This window comes from Amblyomma mixtum, chromosome 1 (assembly GCF_055824585.1).
Source record: "Amblyomma mixtum isolate Tamu chromosome 1, ASM5582458v1, whole genome shotgun sequence".
NCBI lineage: Eukaryota > Metazoa > Arthropoda > Arachnida > Ixodida > Ixodidae > Amblyomma > Amblyomma mixtum.
In genome coordinates, this window is record NC_143012.1 from 79,166,811 (window position 1) to 79,183,038 (window position 16,228).

General features: G+C 45.8%; 1 protein-coding gene across 1 annotated transcript in view; it reads right to left on the reverse strand.

The window, feature by feature from the left end:
- Positions 1-6,024: 6,024 nt before the first annotated feature.
- Positions 6,025-16,228, reverse strand: part of Spt5 (Transcription elongation factor subunit Spt5) — a 38,912-nt gene continuing 28,708 nt past the window's right edge. Inside the window, exons 19-23 of the mRNA XM_089552849.1 lie at positions 15,156-15,434; positions 11,453-11,596; positions 10,021-10,133; positions 8,380-8,478; positions 6,025-7,729 (exon numbers count right to left, since the gene is read on the reverse strand). Of these exons, the coding sequence (XP_089408975.1) occupies positions 7,586-7,729; positions 8,380-8,478; positions 10,021-10,133; positions 11,453-11,596; positions 15,156-15,434 (779 nt within the window). The 3' untranslated portion in view covers positions 6,025-7,585. The remainder of the gene's footprint in view (positions 7,730-8,379; positions 8,479-10,020; positions 10,134-11,452; positions 11,597-15,155; positions 15,435-16,228) is intronic.

Sequence of the window (16,228 nt, forward strand, 5' to 3'; positions counted from 1 at the left end):
CGTATTCAGATACGAGTTAACTGTTTTAACACGACAGCGTTTTAAAGACCCCGTTACCTAGAAAATCCGGCGTCGGCGTTGTCGGTGTTGTAGGGGTTGTGAGCGAAAAATCTCGGGCAAGGCTGTGGCAGGTGGTTCCCAGAGAGCAACCTAGGAGGCAGGTGGGCCACCTATAAGGTCACGTGACCTTGAGGCGCCATCACAACCTTCCCCCCCACCGGATAGTGAGCTAACTGCCCGCTGTGGCAGGTGGCAGTTAAATTAGGGATTGGTCGCTCGGGAAGAGCAACCTGAGTCACACAAGGCTCACCGAAGGCAGCACCTGCCATCGCAGGGCAGTGACGCATCGCTTAACCGATGCACCAACGCGCTAGGACAGACGTGACGATTCCCAGGGATCTATGAATCTTCTGCATATATGGGGATTAACCTATTAGTCTATCGCGTCATACCATTAAGGCGGAGCTTAAGTGCCCCCCTCCAATATTTTTTTCTTTCTTGTGCGACCGTAGTGTTACGTAAACATGACAGCAACAACGGCTGCGCCACTGAGGCAAAAGAGAAAAATGCGAGCACGGTGTGGCAGTGGACGAGAAGCGGAAGGAAAAGCTCGCGAAAGCGAAATGAGATCCGATTACGTCAGTCGCCCCCTTTCCGCATGTCCAGAGTGCCTGAACGCGTAAGCCACGACCTCTGCGCCAGCTCTAGATTGTTGTGTGAGCGAGGGGCTGGGAGGCGCTGCCACCTGTCTTTGGAATGTGCAGTCTTTGTCAAAAGCAACTAGGCAACGGAGTCGTACACGGCTTCGAATCCGAGCACGGTGGCCGCGTTTCGATGGAGGCGAAACGCAAAAGGCGCCCGTGTGCTGTGCGATGCCAGTGCGCGTTAAAGATCCCCAGTTGATCGAAATTATTCAGGAAAACTCCCCTACCGCACCCCTTTCTTTCTTTTTCACTCCCACTTTTCTCCCCTCCCTCACGGCGCGGTTGAGGTGTCCACCGAGAAATGGAACTGTTACTGCGCCACTTCCTTTCGTCAAAAAGTACTAAAAGGCGACGGAGTTTGTTTCTTAGCCATGTTTAAGGCATCAATTACTCTCTAAATATGTGTGAGGTAACGATCAAGAAAGCTTGTCCTCACCTTTCGAGACATTTTGGTTTTTAGGGGTGCCTTAAGAAATCCACTATATGGCCGAGAAGAAAACCCCATTGCCTGGTTACCTTTGGCAAGGGCGGTACACACAGCCCTGGTCAAAATTTTAAAAATGTACAGCCCACACGGAATGCGCTGGATACCCTGTATTGTGGCTCCAAATCTCTAGAAGGTGGCAGGCACTCAGGTCCCCACAGCTCCTCAGAAATTGGGACTTCCACAGCTGCTGCAAGGGTCCTCTATGGCATACGTTTGAGCGGTAAATCCATTAATTGGGCTCTATGTTTGTAAAGCAAGAGCTTTACAGACATGGATATGAGAAGCCCAAAAGCATATGAGGAGACATGCATGCTCGATCGTACGGGAGGACCAGAGGCTTTTAGCACAGCGAGGTGTCGCCACCGCTGCCGTTTACAGCGCACCGCCAGTGCGCACGCGCCGATTGGTCCCGACGCGGCAGGCGTGCGCGCAGCTGGCCGGCACCTAGCGCCATCTAGCGCCCTAGGGACGAACTGCGCATGCGCAGTGGCGGCGCGCGGTTACAGTAGACGGTAGCAGAGGGTGGTACTTGCCAAAAGTATCTAATACTCGCTGCCTAGGCAGCGCGGCTACGCAGAATCAGATTTATTTTTCCGCCAGCCCGCATTCCATTAACCTTTGCCCACGACGCCTTTTTAAAGTGAAATAGTGCAACACAGATGACCATGAGGATGAAAAAAATGACACAGATCAAGCGTTTATCTGCGTCTTTTTCCCTCTCTGTGGTCGTCTGTTTCTGGCTATCTACTTCAAGGTATGTGCAATCAACTAGCCCAACACCGTATTTTACTTTTGTCTATAACTCTATAGACAGAGGCATGACAGGAATGAGAATGGATTATGAGCCTTAAAAAAAAATCTAAGGACAATTAAGATTCTCCCTAATGTTAAATTTGAGAGCAGCTCTGCCGGCGTCTCAGGCTCTGTGGGCTCATCGCTTTGCTTCGCTAGGTCGTCAGCGCGTCTGGCGATGATATCAGTTGAACAGTAGTATTTGCTGAAGACAACAACGATGCGCAATGCACAGCGCGAGAATGTGTTGCAGTTTAACGCGACGCGTAATTGGCTTCGGCGATAGCCTAGTGCTCTAGGTCTCTGTAGGCTCACTGTTCTGCTTTGCTGGTTCGTCTGAACGCCTGTCGACGACACAAATTTGATAGCAGTGTAAGTTGATGAAGACAACGATGTGCGATGCACAGTGCCAGAGTGCGTATATGAACTAGTTCGATAGTAGTATTGGTTTAGTAAAGACGGCGATGTGCAATGCACAGCAGGAGTGTACGTTAGTTTGACAAGTGCCGTGATCGGCTGCGGCGATAGCATAGTGCTCTCGTGGAGCGATCAGCAAAGCTTATCTGTTCGTGCCGCCGCGGGTTCCAATCCCAGTAGCAGTAATAGTTTATAGTTTGGCCCAGGTCATTCCCAAGGTCAAGCTTCACACAAACTCGATGAGCCGGTTAGACCTAGTGAAGTACTGCTTTCGCTCTAAAAAAAACAAAAAAAACTCCCATTTGAAGCAACAGGTGTCTTGTGTAGTTTTCAGCACTGTACTAAAATGCCGCCTTCTTTATTTCTACTGTTAACCTTCCCTGGTCAATGGTCTTTTAACTGTCTCTACCATAAGACACCGAGTTTTCCCTTTCATCGAAACTGTTCTTGACCAAATTACTTTGAATCCAAATAATGACTCCAAAGCAAGCAGCGCTTGAAAGTAGCTTGCAAAGCTTATTTTTTCAAATGTACAAATACGCACACAAGAGTAATTACAATCAGTTCATTATTCTTATCTGAAAGCATTTCTGGCATCCTTTAGCTTGAAATAATCTTCAGACACAGCTACATCAGTCTTGTGAACTTGCACAGTGAAAGCTGAGAACTGTGCAGACATGTTTTTTGTGATTTCCTTACACATGGTTGGATATTCTTAGCTTTCAAAGCAATTTCCTTCATGCTTGAAATGCTAACTTATGTAGTAGAAACCGTCGAGAGGAAATCACTATACACTGACTCTGCTACATCATGCTACTCATCATAACTATCACTGACTTCCGCAAGAAGTCCTTAAGCACCATAAACTGTGTTTATACCAGTCAAGAGCCCAAACTGTAAGCCACACACAAAAATCAATACATTTTGGCCTCTCTCCTGCCAGCATCACATTAAAGGGAAGGTGAAATGGTTTTTTGACAATTCGAGGTTACTCGAGAAGCTCCTCAGTAATTCGTGCAAAGTAGTTTTGCGCTAGCAGTTAAAATGGCGATGCAGTCACCAATTAAAACCACGATTTTCAGGCTTCTCCTCACTGTGCTGGACGACTGCGGGGAAACTCGTGATGACGTCAAAACTGGCGAAATTTCAGATGTCCGCTGCCTTCGTCTACATGCCGCCATGCGTCTTCCGATGCCGCCAAGCAATGCTTCATGAGCTTCACCTTCGACGGCATTCTTTTTAATCCTTGAAACAACCACTTCTTCGCTGGAAACTTAGCGCCTCCGTACGTGACGTCATCACTTCATCACGTCATCAGATTCATTTTTAATAAATATAGCCAAACTGACTCACCAACTGACCTACTCCATAAAGCTGGTATGCTTACCTTGCAGAAGAGAGCCAAACTAGCACGTCTTAGATTCATGCACCAGTTGCTCAATAATCAGCTGCATATTGACACTTCCAAATATTTATCCTTTACAAATACCAGGCCCACACGCCATAAGCACTCTCATACTTTAAACGAGTACACTTTCCGGACCGACTGCTTTAAACACTCATTCTTCCCACCAACCATACGCGAATGGAATACCCTTGACGCAACCATCACAAGCTGCTCATCATTAAATACCTTTGTAGCCCTCGTCGAACACCAACTGGGTACGGAATAAATGCTTGACGTACTTTTTCATATGTACCCGCCTTCCAGTCAGGAACAAATCGTGTTCATTGTGTGCGCTTTTCTATATGTTCTTCCGTTGCATTACCTTCCATTTTTGACTATTATTTTTAAAATATTGATTCATTGGCTTCCAGTGTCTGTTCTGTTCCATGATTACTGTTTTCTGTTCCGTCCATTTGAAAGTTTATACCCCTTTACTTCTATTCTTGAGTTCTTGTTAAACATCTTACCCCCACAACGCTGAGTGTTTACCTTTGTATTATGCTTGCTTGCCTTATTGTGCTTTAGACTGTTCAACTTATGCCCTTCCTGTTATAATCCCATATGGGATTGACAGTATGTACCAATAAATAAATCACTGGGGCCTCTGCCTGTGTCGCTGTGCACTGCAGAGAAGCCTGAACGCCGATGCCCCTTTAGTCGGTGATTACATCACCATTTCAAATCCCTAGCCCAAAAAAATTTCGCAAGCTTAACCTGTAAGTTTCAAGCATTCGGCTCGGCTACAATCATCGAATTCTATAAACTGTAAATTGTAAATTCTTCCACCAGTCAATTTACGCCACGCACTTATGAGGTATGGTGCATTCACAGAGCACGTATGGGGAATGAGAAAAGGATGGCATATAGCTGTAACTCCTAGTTCTTTATCCTGATCGAAGGTGAGAAGGTTCAAAGTTTTTTTCAGTAACTTGGCACTGCTTATGATTTTTCCGTTTGTGCATAACGGTCTTATTTCGAATGCCTTTTCACTTCAGATTCGTATCGTACAAAAACCCGTAAAAAAATGGCACGTACCTGACTGCATCAGCGGAAATAAAACTCCCAGCACACCTGAAATGTAGACCTATGGCTGCATACAGACAGCTGTACTGGCCCCAAAATGGAGCTGTGAGCTCGAGAGAAACTAGACAACAGGTTTACCTCGGAGCAACTACAATGCATGGAACAAAAAGCTTGAAATGAAATTACGACCCCCAACAGCACACCCCCCCCCCCCCGAGAAGTAAACAAAAATGATGGTACTGTACCTAGCTCCCCAAACAGTACCATGCAGTGTGATAGCCACAGCAACATGTTTTGACAAGCTTGAAACTGAACCAGCAAAATACACAATTTTGCTTTTAATACCAGCAGCAGCTGCCTTTCCTAACCACGAATACAGCTCGTGCGAAAAACAGGGTATGGCGAATTTTCACACCACTGTGTTTTATTCCACACCAATCTCAAGTTCGTTTTCGCTTCTGATATGGCGCGACAACACATAGCACACCTCATCACTAGTAGCACATCTTTACGCCAACTCGTCAAGTTTGTACAATTCCATTCTTTAGCGACCAAAAAAAGTATGCCAGTGGAGCACCGACACATGCAGGCCCGAAACAAGCAATGCTCGCCTTTGCCGTTTTGTCCCTCGCCTTTGGCAAACACCATGTACAGCCCTTGTCAAAAATCTTCAGGCAACATGGTTTGCTTTTGAGTTCCGCAGCGGTGCGCTTACAATACCCCACATGCTTTACATCTATACAGAATGGGGAGAACCTTCAAAGCCACCTTTCACGGTCTTCCTGGTCTTTAAAGCTAGACCAACATCAGTGATCCACTGGACAGATCAAAAACAAGCCACAAGGCCAAAGCTGTGCCATTCGCATGCAGTACAGCTTACACCACAGCAGTGCACACCAAGCATTTTGCATTCGCACAGTGGTGTTAAGGTGGGACACTGGTCCTGAAAAAAAAATGTTTATTAATGTAGTCACAGTTACGAAACCTTGAGGGAATATGTATTTTTGTGAGCTGATTCTAAATATGTCATTTAATTTCATGTAAAACAATTCCTTGAGCACTTATGCACTTTTTATGCTAGTATTTTGTGGAGAGCTAATGAAGAAAATTTGCTGTGGGAAACTCGCTGAAATGTATGCCATTATGTTCTCTTGGCACCAAGGAATACAATAAGGGTGAAAATGTCTTCCTGCCTATCATAGAACTTAAGTTATAGAGTATTGAAGTTGTCGCTTCAGAAATGAAAAGGAAAGTGTGTATTCCTGTTTCTGAAGTGGCAGCTTCAGTACCCTATTAGTCGAGTTCTATGATAGCCAGGATTATAATTTTACCCTTATTGTATTCCTTGGTGTCAAGAGAACTCAATGGCGTACATTTCAGCGAGTTTCCTGCAGCATTTTTTCTTCAAAACTCTCCGCAACATAGTTGCATAAAAAGTGCATAAGTGCTCAAGGAATTGTTTTGCATGAAATTAGATGACATAGCTAGAATCAGCGCACAAAAATACATGTGCCCTGAAAATTTCATAACTATGACTAAATTAACAAAATTTTCTTTTCAAGACCGGTGTCCCCCCTTAACACTTCTTTTTGCAGCGGTAGGAAGGCGGTTCTGCCCCTCAAACACTGATCTACAGAGCCTTCACTTTTGCCGGCACCTTTGCAGCCTGTCTCTCTTTTTGTTTATACCAAGATTTGAGCAATTCATGTGCGGCAAACAAGGCGTCCACGAAAGTGCACAGCTTTGCCGCTACTCTCTCAACTGATCCCAACAGCTCATTTGTGGCAGTGACCGTCAATGCCAGCACGAAAGTGGCGATGAGGAATGCCAGAAAAAAAAAAACATTTATCACTGCGCAACGTGGTGGGGATAGCCCGTGATCAATTCGGCTGACAGACTGGACACTGACGGGGAGAGACAAGATCAGGAAATTCGCCTCAAAAGACCAGCTGTACAGCTGGTGCAAAACAGGGGATATCTATCACTAGGGGGAGCGTCCGCCCTGCTGTGATATCAAACGTGCCTGCTTCTACAGACCGTGATGACAGTGAAAAAGAACAGAAGCGCGGCAATGACCAGAACCACCTCTAACTCCAGCTTGTGCTCACATGTAGGTCTGGCAACATCTACATCAGATATACTGTCACGATATACATCATAGCCTGTTACTATGGTCAGCGATCTTAAACTAGAAATACTGGGAAAAATTCAGGTGTCTCCTGGAAGGCCGAGTGTGCACTGTGTACATATACATATGCAATATACATACACAATGTATATGTATATGTACACAATATACAATATATATACATATCACACTCATATCATGTGATATATTGTATATATTGTACTGATATTGTATATATCATAGTGTATACAATATATACACTATATGTATACATATAGAGCACACAATGTATACAATGTATATGTATACACTACAGCAGGTAGGGCATGGTGAACTGTCCTTACATGGCAGCCACGCGACACTTGAGGAACACACGGCGAAACTGCGAGCGACAAAATCAACACCACTTTTCACTTTACAACAGCACATTCCTGGCCTTCAATACGCTCCCAAACATTTCGTAACAACCTGGACAAAAAAAAAAATGTATGGCAAGAGAGTCGGTCGTGGAGAACACTGCGGAAAACGAAAAGCCGACTCTGGACAACAAAAGCGGATGGATGACGACGACCGAGAGAGACGGCCCCTCAGTTTTCGTGGATCTTGCAGAAATGCCGCAGTGGCTGCATGGTGATCTTTCCGCTGCTGAAGATCTTCACCACGCCTTCGCGCATGTCGATGCTGAGCAGCTCTCCCGTCTCTTCACGGTCCTCGCCCATCAACACCTTCACCTAAGGTGGGAGAAAGTTACAACAGGGTTAACGGAGTTATCCGAAATTGTTCACAGCCCTATGCAATTCGCTGGCTTCTGCTAGAGAGAAAACTACGAGGTGTGAGATAATGCTAAATCAACATTTCACATGAGAATTCCCACGTAAAGCACTGTCCAGGCTGTAAATGGTAAACTTTTCATTTCTCAAAATACTGGAAATTTTGAAAGTTTCTGATGTCATACAATAAATTATAATGTAGATACTAAGTATACTGCTCATTAAAAACTGTGGCCTGCAAAGACGCCTAAAAGGGGCCATTTGCCAGCAGTTTGCAAGGACACGAAGGTCAAACTGCAATCTAGCAAGCTTATAGCAAGTTATACAGGACACCCATGACACAATACACTTCTCTGTACTTTCAGGAACTGTGTTGTCGTAGACAGAAGACAAGAACAGAGCTTGCCAGGGCAACAACACTGGCAGTCCAAGAGGGAGGGGACATGCAGGAACTACTGCGGGTGCCTCCGGTGCAATTTTTTTTCACTTTGGGGACACAGTTCTTTATTCTGGTACCTCTCTACCTACACCCCCCCACCCCCATCTGGCTTTTGTTTTTCTCTATTTTTGTTTTAACTTGCGACTCCTAGAGAGTGTTTGAACGGACTGACCTTGTCGCCACGCAGGGAAGGTGGCACAGGCTCGAGGTGCTCGCTCGGAATGCTGACCACCCGGTCCTCTTTGAGCAGGAAGACTGAGCACATGCCACCCTGGAAGAGGAGGAAACGGGGAGGGAAAGAGCACGACTTAGTGTGTATAGCACAGTCAAAGAGGGTTCCCACCATAGAGCATCACAGACAGTCTCTCTGCGATACAGAACTCTGGCCAGCGGCAATAATTTTATTTTCAGAAAATTACAAGAGTGCGAAACAGAAATGAATCGGAATCAAGCCGAAAAACGAAAATGCAACATCATGTACTACAGGCATGGAAATTGGAAATAGCTGTTTTGAGGAAACAAAATGGCGCAGTAACTGTCTTACATATCTAGGTGGACACCTGAACCACACTGTAAGGGAAGGAAGGAAGGAAGGAGTGACTGAGAGAAGAAAGAGAGAAAAAGGTGCCATAATGGAAGGCTCCAGAATAATTTCGACCACCTGGGGATATTTAACGTGCCCCGACATCACACAGCACATGGGCGCCTTTTGCGTTTCGCCTCCATCGAGACCTCTCCAAGAATCACACCAAATGCAGCACACACAATGGGCCTAACGTTTAAAGGCAATAGATTGCTGACTGGGAAAAACTTCTTTTAATTGAACTAGAAAAATTGCTCATAGCTACTCAGAGGCTGCGGAAAACACCCAGTTTTGCAAGTTCCTGGGAGCAAGGAAGTGGCTGCAGTGGCATTGCAGCAAACCCCGCCCCCTCTAAAGAAAAAAAATAAAAAGAAAGATCCCGGGGTACCTCAGATTTGATTCTGAGTGTGCTGTGACAAGACCCCGCATTCCTTCTATCCGGACTCACTGTCCGTGGAGAGCATCAATCAGTGATGTGCTGAAGGACAGCATATTCATAATTTCTTTGGCCCCTTGCAACAGGCCATGACAACAGAATAGGATGTGGCAGTTGGCAAAGAAAATAAAAAAGTGAAGAGAAAAAACCCAGAACAATGCTCAAAAACCAGAAGCCACTCAGTACTACCCTCCTGAATAGAGGTAAATACATCTTTAGTCAAAAGTTTAAGGAAAGTGATAATAGCGAAAAAAAAATCGATCTTATTTCATTATCACCTTTCCATGCAGCCTGGAACAGATACTATATGCAGCCTAAATGTACAATGAGGCTGCAATATGCTCCTTAATCTCAAGCAAAGTACCATTCAAGCTCAAGGAATCACCTTGGAGGCAAAGGAATAAAACATTTTCAATCAAGTCACCTCGCATAAACTTTTGGTAGCAGCCATTGCACACTGCCCTAAACAGTTATGAAAACCCAATTGAAGAGACTACACAGGGTGTTTTAAGGATGTGTTTTTGACAGGAGAGAAACAACTCTGGTCACTTTTTCCCCTCTGAAGAGCAAAGAACTAACACCAATAGTTACACAGTGTCCTCCTCCGGGCACAAGACCAGACCGCAGTGGATGGAAAAAGGAAAAACACATTCTCGAAAAAAAGATTTCTGCCAGTAAATGACATGAACCAGTTTGTTACAACTGCAGCATAACAGGTCACAAGTCAAGAAAGGCTTAGAGGACGAAAGAGCAGCGGAGAGAAGAAAAAGAAGGGCGGTAAAGCCGACGCATACCGAGATTCCGCGGATGACGCCCGTCTGGCCAATGAGGCCCTCTCCCTCGTGCGTGTCCTTGATGCGAACCTCCAGGTCCATGGTCTGCCACTCCATGGAGAGTTGCTCCATTCCTGCGCGGAGGAGACGGCCAGAGAAGTTTGTGCAGCCATCCAAAGGCAACTCCGAGAGCTTTCTAACAGCCCAACTTGTTGATCCCCACCGTTCTTCTCGGAGACAGATTCCTCTCTTTCAGGAAAGCAAGCTGCCGGGCTAGTTGGTGAAGCATTTTCCGAAGAAGTTAGCGCAGAAAATGGACAAGGGACAGAAAGAAAGGACACGTAAGACATTCACTCAGTGCTCGTGAATGTCTTTTCTTTTTGTCCCTTATCCGTTTTTTTTTTGCGCTAACTTCTTCGGAAAATCCCTCTCTTTATAGCAGCTAACTGCTGTCAGAAATATGGATGACCCAAACAACTTCCTAAACAACTTCTAGAAAGCACTCAGCTTCTGCATCTGAGTAATATTCGTGATATAGGAAACAAGCGATGGAAACCGCTCTAAACAAACTCAACGAAAAGGGTGCAAATGAAAATAATTTCTGCCGAAACATATGACCACATAGTAGTGGTAATAGTCATAGTAGTAGTGTTTATTAGGCTACATTACACTATATGCCCCCGAAAAGATGCTAACAAGCACGCCTTCTGACGAGGCCTACACCCCGCACGACAAATCATGACACTGACGGCCGAAAGACAAAACGCAGTCAGAGCAAAACGCCTTTCAAATGGACACGCAGAGTAAAGTGAAAAGTTGAATACAAGCACAAAAGTTACTGCAAAATCTGGCATGAAGGGACTGCCAAATCTGGCACAGAATGTTAGAACATTATTCTTTTTAATACCGTGAATAAACTTCTACGCAGTAAAGCGAGATTCAGTAATGGTGCATTGACTGCAATTACAGAAGGCAAGTGCACTAAGCAGGCCTTTTTAGAAACAAGCCAGAATAGTTTCAACGTTTCCAGAGTACCCGGCCCATCGAAGTGTTCTTAATTTCCAAGAACTCTATTCAAGCTAGTCGCATAGCTCTCCGCAGCTGACACCTGTAGTATATGTTAATACTTCGCGCGCGCGCACGTGTGTGTGTGTGTGCGCACGCGTGCATGCGTGCATATGTGTGTGTGTGTGTTAATACTACTTCATATGTTCATACGTTAATAATACTTCACCTGTAGTATATGTTAATACTTCGCACACACACACACGCACGCACACACACACACGCACACACATCCCCATTTCTGCTCAAATCCAATCCCAAACAGTATTCTTGTTTCCTTTCACCGCAGAAGTGAAGCTCTAAACATACTTAAAGGCCTGGTCGTGCAAAACACGATGCAGCGAGTGCAAAGTTCGCTCTTAAAGCCAAGCACGAGGGTACAGCTCACCGGCACCGGGAGTCTGGGGGTTGAATGGTGATGGAGCTCCCGGGGTGGTGGGACTGTAGCCGCCGTATGTGGACGGGGACGGTGTGCCGGCCTGGAAGGTGACTGGACTAGGCGTGGTGACGTAGCCGGTGGGGCTGGGGGACGCTGGAAACAGCAACGCAGCACAACACATGCTTACCGAGGAAGCTAGTACTGCAGGAACAATTTACACCCCTATCAAGCGGGCAAGTTAAGTGCACTTACGGAGAGTGTCACTCGCTGCAAGCACACTTTGCCACATCTAAACCACGGAAGCGGAGTGTCACTCGCTGGAGAGTGCACTCCGCTAGGAGTGCGTTCACGGGCCACACTTTGAGGGCTGAGTGCGTAGCCTCGCCAGCACCGACTTCAAAGACAAAACATGTATAGTGCATAAAAAGTACTTACAACTTCATTTTACACGCTATAACACTGTTTTCAGAAAAAAATTTGTTCGTTATAGCTACAAGTGAAGCAACAAAACAAAGGGAACGTGATCAGATGAACATCGCTGCCCGCCGTCATCTTGTTTGTTGCCGCAATTCTGGATAGTCTTGGCTGTTCATGGCTTTTCTTCTATTTCAATTTTTTTTTCATTGTTAAAAACTGTTGCTACTCATTTTATTTGCGCTATCGCGTTAAGCAATCAATTATTATCAGTCCTTTTTCTTTTCCATAAACCTCTGGAGAAATTCCCCTCAGTTTCTGACGCCATTTTTTTTACTACGAGTGCACTTTGCTTTCCCGTTTAGCACCGCGTAGCCCAAAGTGTCACTCGGGATGCCGAAGCGCACTCCCCGTAAGTGCACTTAACTTGCCCGCTTGACAGGGGTATTACTGGAGGGAAATCCCTGCTATTAGGCATGGTGTGGCATGGTGGTGTTAGAAGCACTTTAAACCAGCTCATAGTCACATGCCTGCATCATTTGGTCGCTGGACTGAATATCCACTTGTTACCAGCTTTCACTCCACAGCATTGACTTTTTTAAGCAAGTGCAGAGAGATGCTAACATCTTAAGGGGGGACACTGGTCTTGAAAAGAAAATTTTATTAATTTAGTCATAGTTATGAAATTTTCAGGGCACATGTATTTTTGTGCGCTGATTCTAGGTATGTCATTTAATTTCATGTAAAACAATTCCTTGAGCACTTATGCACATTTTATGCAACTATTTTGCGGAGAGTTTTGAAGAAAATTTGCTGCAGGAAACTCGCTGAAATGTACGCCATTGGGTTCTCTTGACACCAAGGAATGCAATAAGGGTAAAATTATCATCCTGGCTGTCGTAGAACTCGACTAATAGGGAACTGAAGCTGCCACTTCAGAAACAGCAATACACACTTGCCTTCTCATTTCTGAGGCGACAACTTCAAAACTCTGTAACTTAAGTTCTATGAGAGCCAGGATGATAATTTTACCCTTACAGTGGAACCTCGATTATACGACGTTCAGGGGACCGCGCGAAACCGTCGTATAATCCGGGTGTCGTATAATCGAAAATCAAAGAATGCGGCCAGTGGCGCTCGGCCTTGCGCCGAAAACTGTTGACCGGCTTCAAGCCTGCGGCAAGTACGCCAATCAGATTAAAAAAGACAAAACCCAGCATTTGTTTGAAACAGATTCGCAAAAAAAATCTTTATTACCGTTTAAAAAAATCGGTAATTTTTTTTTTGCACCTTTGCCCAACCTCGGCGCATCAACTTTCTTTCAAGGGCTGCCACGTCCGGCAGTAGGTCGCCAACATCGTCGCGTGCGCAAGCAAAGCGCCGGATGCCGGATGCCGGATGTTGTCGACACTCTGCAACGCAACACGTCCGCTAACTAGGAACGGGAGCGCAAACCTCTGCATCGTTGTCCACTTCCTCTTCGTCGGAAGTTTTATCCTGGGGGCACATGGCATCCATTACTTCCATTACAAAAAGCGCCGTGGACGCCGCTGTCCTCGCTTCGGCGAGCGCGGCCTCGCCCGCTTATCTGTTTTTTCATCAGCGTCCGCTCCGGCGGACGCATCTGTTGCTGGGACGCCCGTCTTATCTTTTCTCTTTATCTTTCCTCTGATCTTTTAACTCTCTTCTATCTGCACTTGGCAGCGGTGGTGGCTTGGCTCGAGCCAGTAGGCAGGGCCGTGCACTTTCCTTTTCATCCTTCTCTCAGTCGCAACAACAACGCGCAGGCCGCGCCTCCTCAGGACTCCGACTGCACAGGCTCGACGAAAAAGAGAGCAAGTGCACTTGGTGGAACTCGGCAACGCTCTCTTCCGCGCAAAAACGGGGGTGCTTAGATTCGCATGCAGTTTTTTTTTTTTCAGAATTTTTTTTTTTCGAAAATAGGGGGGGTGCTTAGAATCGCGAAAATACAGTACATCCCAGCCTGCGTTTGCTGACGACCTTTTTTTGACGGACGGTACGAGCCAGCCGTCGTACGAAGCGGGGTCCTTCTAAAATTTGCGTCGTATAACCGAGGTTTTTAATTCATTGTCTCTATGGGGGTTTTGCCGGGACCGCACAAATTCGTCGTAAAATGCGGGTCGTCGCATGACCGGGGGACGTATAATCGAGGTTCCACTGTATTGTATTCCTTGGTGTCAAGAGAACATAATGGCATACATTTCAGCGATTTCCCACAGCAAATTTTCTTCAAAACTCTCTGCAAAATACTAGCATAAAAAGTGCATAGGTGCTCAAGCAATTGTTTTACACGAAATTAAATGACATATTTAGAATCAGCACACAAAAATACATATTCCCTGAAGATTTCATAACTGTGACTTTATTAATAAAAATTTTTTTTTCAAGACCAGTGTCCCCCCTTAACATCTCACGGTCAGTTGTCACAAGTTCACAACACATCGACAGTGCACCTAAAAAGCGAAAGTGAAACTTCGTAGGCACCATCATGCATGGACATCACTCTCTCAAAAGCCCATCACCAGCAAAAAAAAGTACAGTCACTGGTGCCTCCACAACCAAAGTGCTATACGAGTAACTTTAATCGTCAGGTGTAATGTTCAATGAAAGAAAAGAAACTCTGCAAGAGCAACATGACGGAAGCTGAGAGTCACCGAAGCCAAGCAGCATAGGGGTTTTTTTTTTCTTTTTAATTTGTGATGTTCATCAATGGGAGATAAATAGGGTGATTATTTTAAAGATAACTGATTAGAAAGCTGCCTGCCAGGGTTGGTACACAGAAGAGACAGCCGTAACCGCGATTGCAATGTGAGGCTCACTTCTGGCAGCCCAGAACCAGAAAAGAATTATTGAAGTATTCAATAACGCTTATCAAATTAAAATCCAAGGGGTGACTTCACTTCTATTATCAGTAAAAAAAAAAAAATGACAGGTGAGCACGCACACAAGCACAGACAAAGTCGCTTTTTTGCAGAAAAGGGACCACACTGGTAACGTCACTCGATTCATGAGGTACAAGGCTCTATTTCTTTCTGTATGCACATCTTGTATTACTGGGGGCAATAGACAATACACAATGCTTATAATGAAGAGCAAGGAAAGACCATGGGCATTACCCCTCTTGCTGTTCTGCTCACTTTTGTGAATATACCACAAGCCCGAAAGTTAATATTACAATGAGAACAGCACCTTTCTGCCAACAACGTCCCCCATAAATGGGTGTCTTCAGTGCGCTGCTCTAAACACACCACCACAGGACAGCGCCAATGCCACTCACGCTGGTAGGCCGTCGGGGAGGGCGAGTAGCTGTGGTCTGAGCCGTACATGCCGGGCGTCTGTGGTGTGAAGGGCCCCTGCGGGGTCTCTGGCGCCTGGTAGCCCGGTGTGGCTGGCTGGTAGGAAGGGGACGGGGAGCCTTCGTCCAGGTTGTAGTCCTCCAGCTCGGGCCTGGCCGGCGTGTTGGAGGCCGTCGGGTCCCAGGCACCGTGCACGGGCGTCCGGCTGCCATCGTGCAGGGGCGTCTGGCCACCACCAAAGTGGGGGGTACGACTGCCCGCTGCAAAGAGAGAGCAGTGAGCCACGAGTTGGGGAGATCTCTAACACAGCTCCATCATCATCATCATCATCGAAAAACATGGGACAGATCGTTTTACAGCGAGAGCTGTTAATGCCACCAAAACTCGAGAACCACGGCGACGTCGGCGTAAAACAGTTCTCAAACTGGGTTGGGCGGAATCAGTGGGGTCCTCAGAGGGCTTTTTGGTTTCCCCCAACCATTTGTATTCATGCACGCCTCAACCCACTTTCTTTACTTACTTTATCTCTAACACAGCACCATCATCATCGGGAACCGTGGGACAGACCGTTTTACAGCGATAGCTGTCAATGGCACCGACCCTCAACAACTACGACGACATCGGCGTAAAACAGAAGTTCTCAAACTGGATTCCGCGGAATCATTGGGGTACTCAAGAGTGCATTTTGGTTTCCCCCAACCATCTGAATTCATGCATGCTTCTACTCGCTTTCTCTACCCACTTTGCCTTGCAACTTGACATATTCACAGGTGCTTTCGGTGGTAAAGGCGCACCATCGTCCCATGAAAAAAAATTTCCTTATCTTCTTCTCTATTGCGTAGATAACAACCGAACTTGGTGAGAAGTTTCTTAATTTAATCAACAAGTAAGTTGTTGGGTGAGTTGGTGACGATGTTGGTGACAGCACCGTGTTTGTCTTTACATGTTTCTTCTCATCTTGTTCCATTTATCGCGCTGTTAATTTAATCAGGATCCATAACAATGCAGAATTAAAAATGTTTTTTTAATGGTGAAAATCGTGATTTTTTAGCCC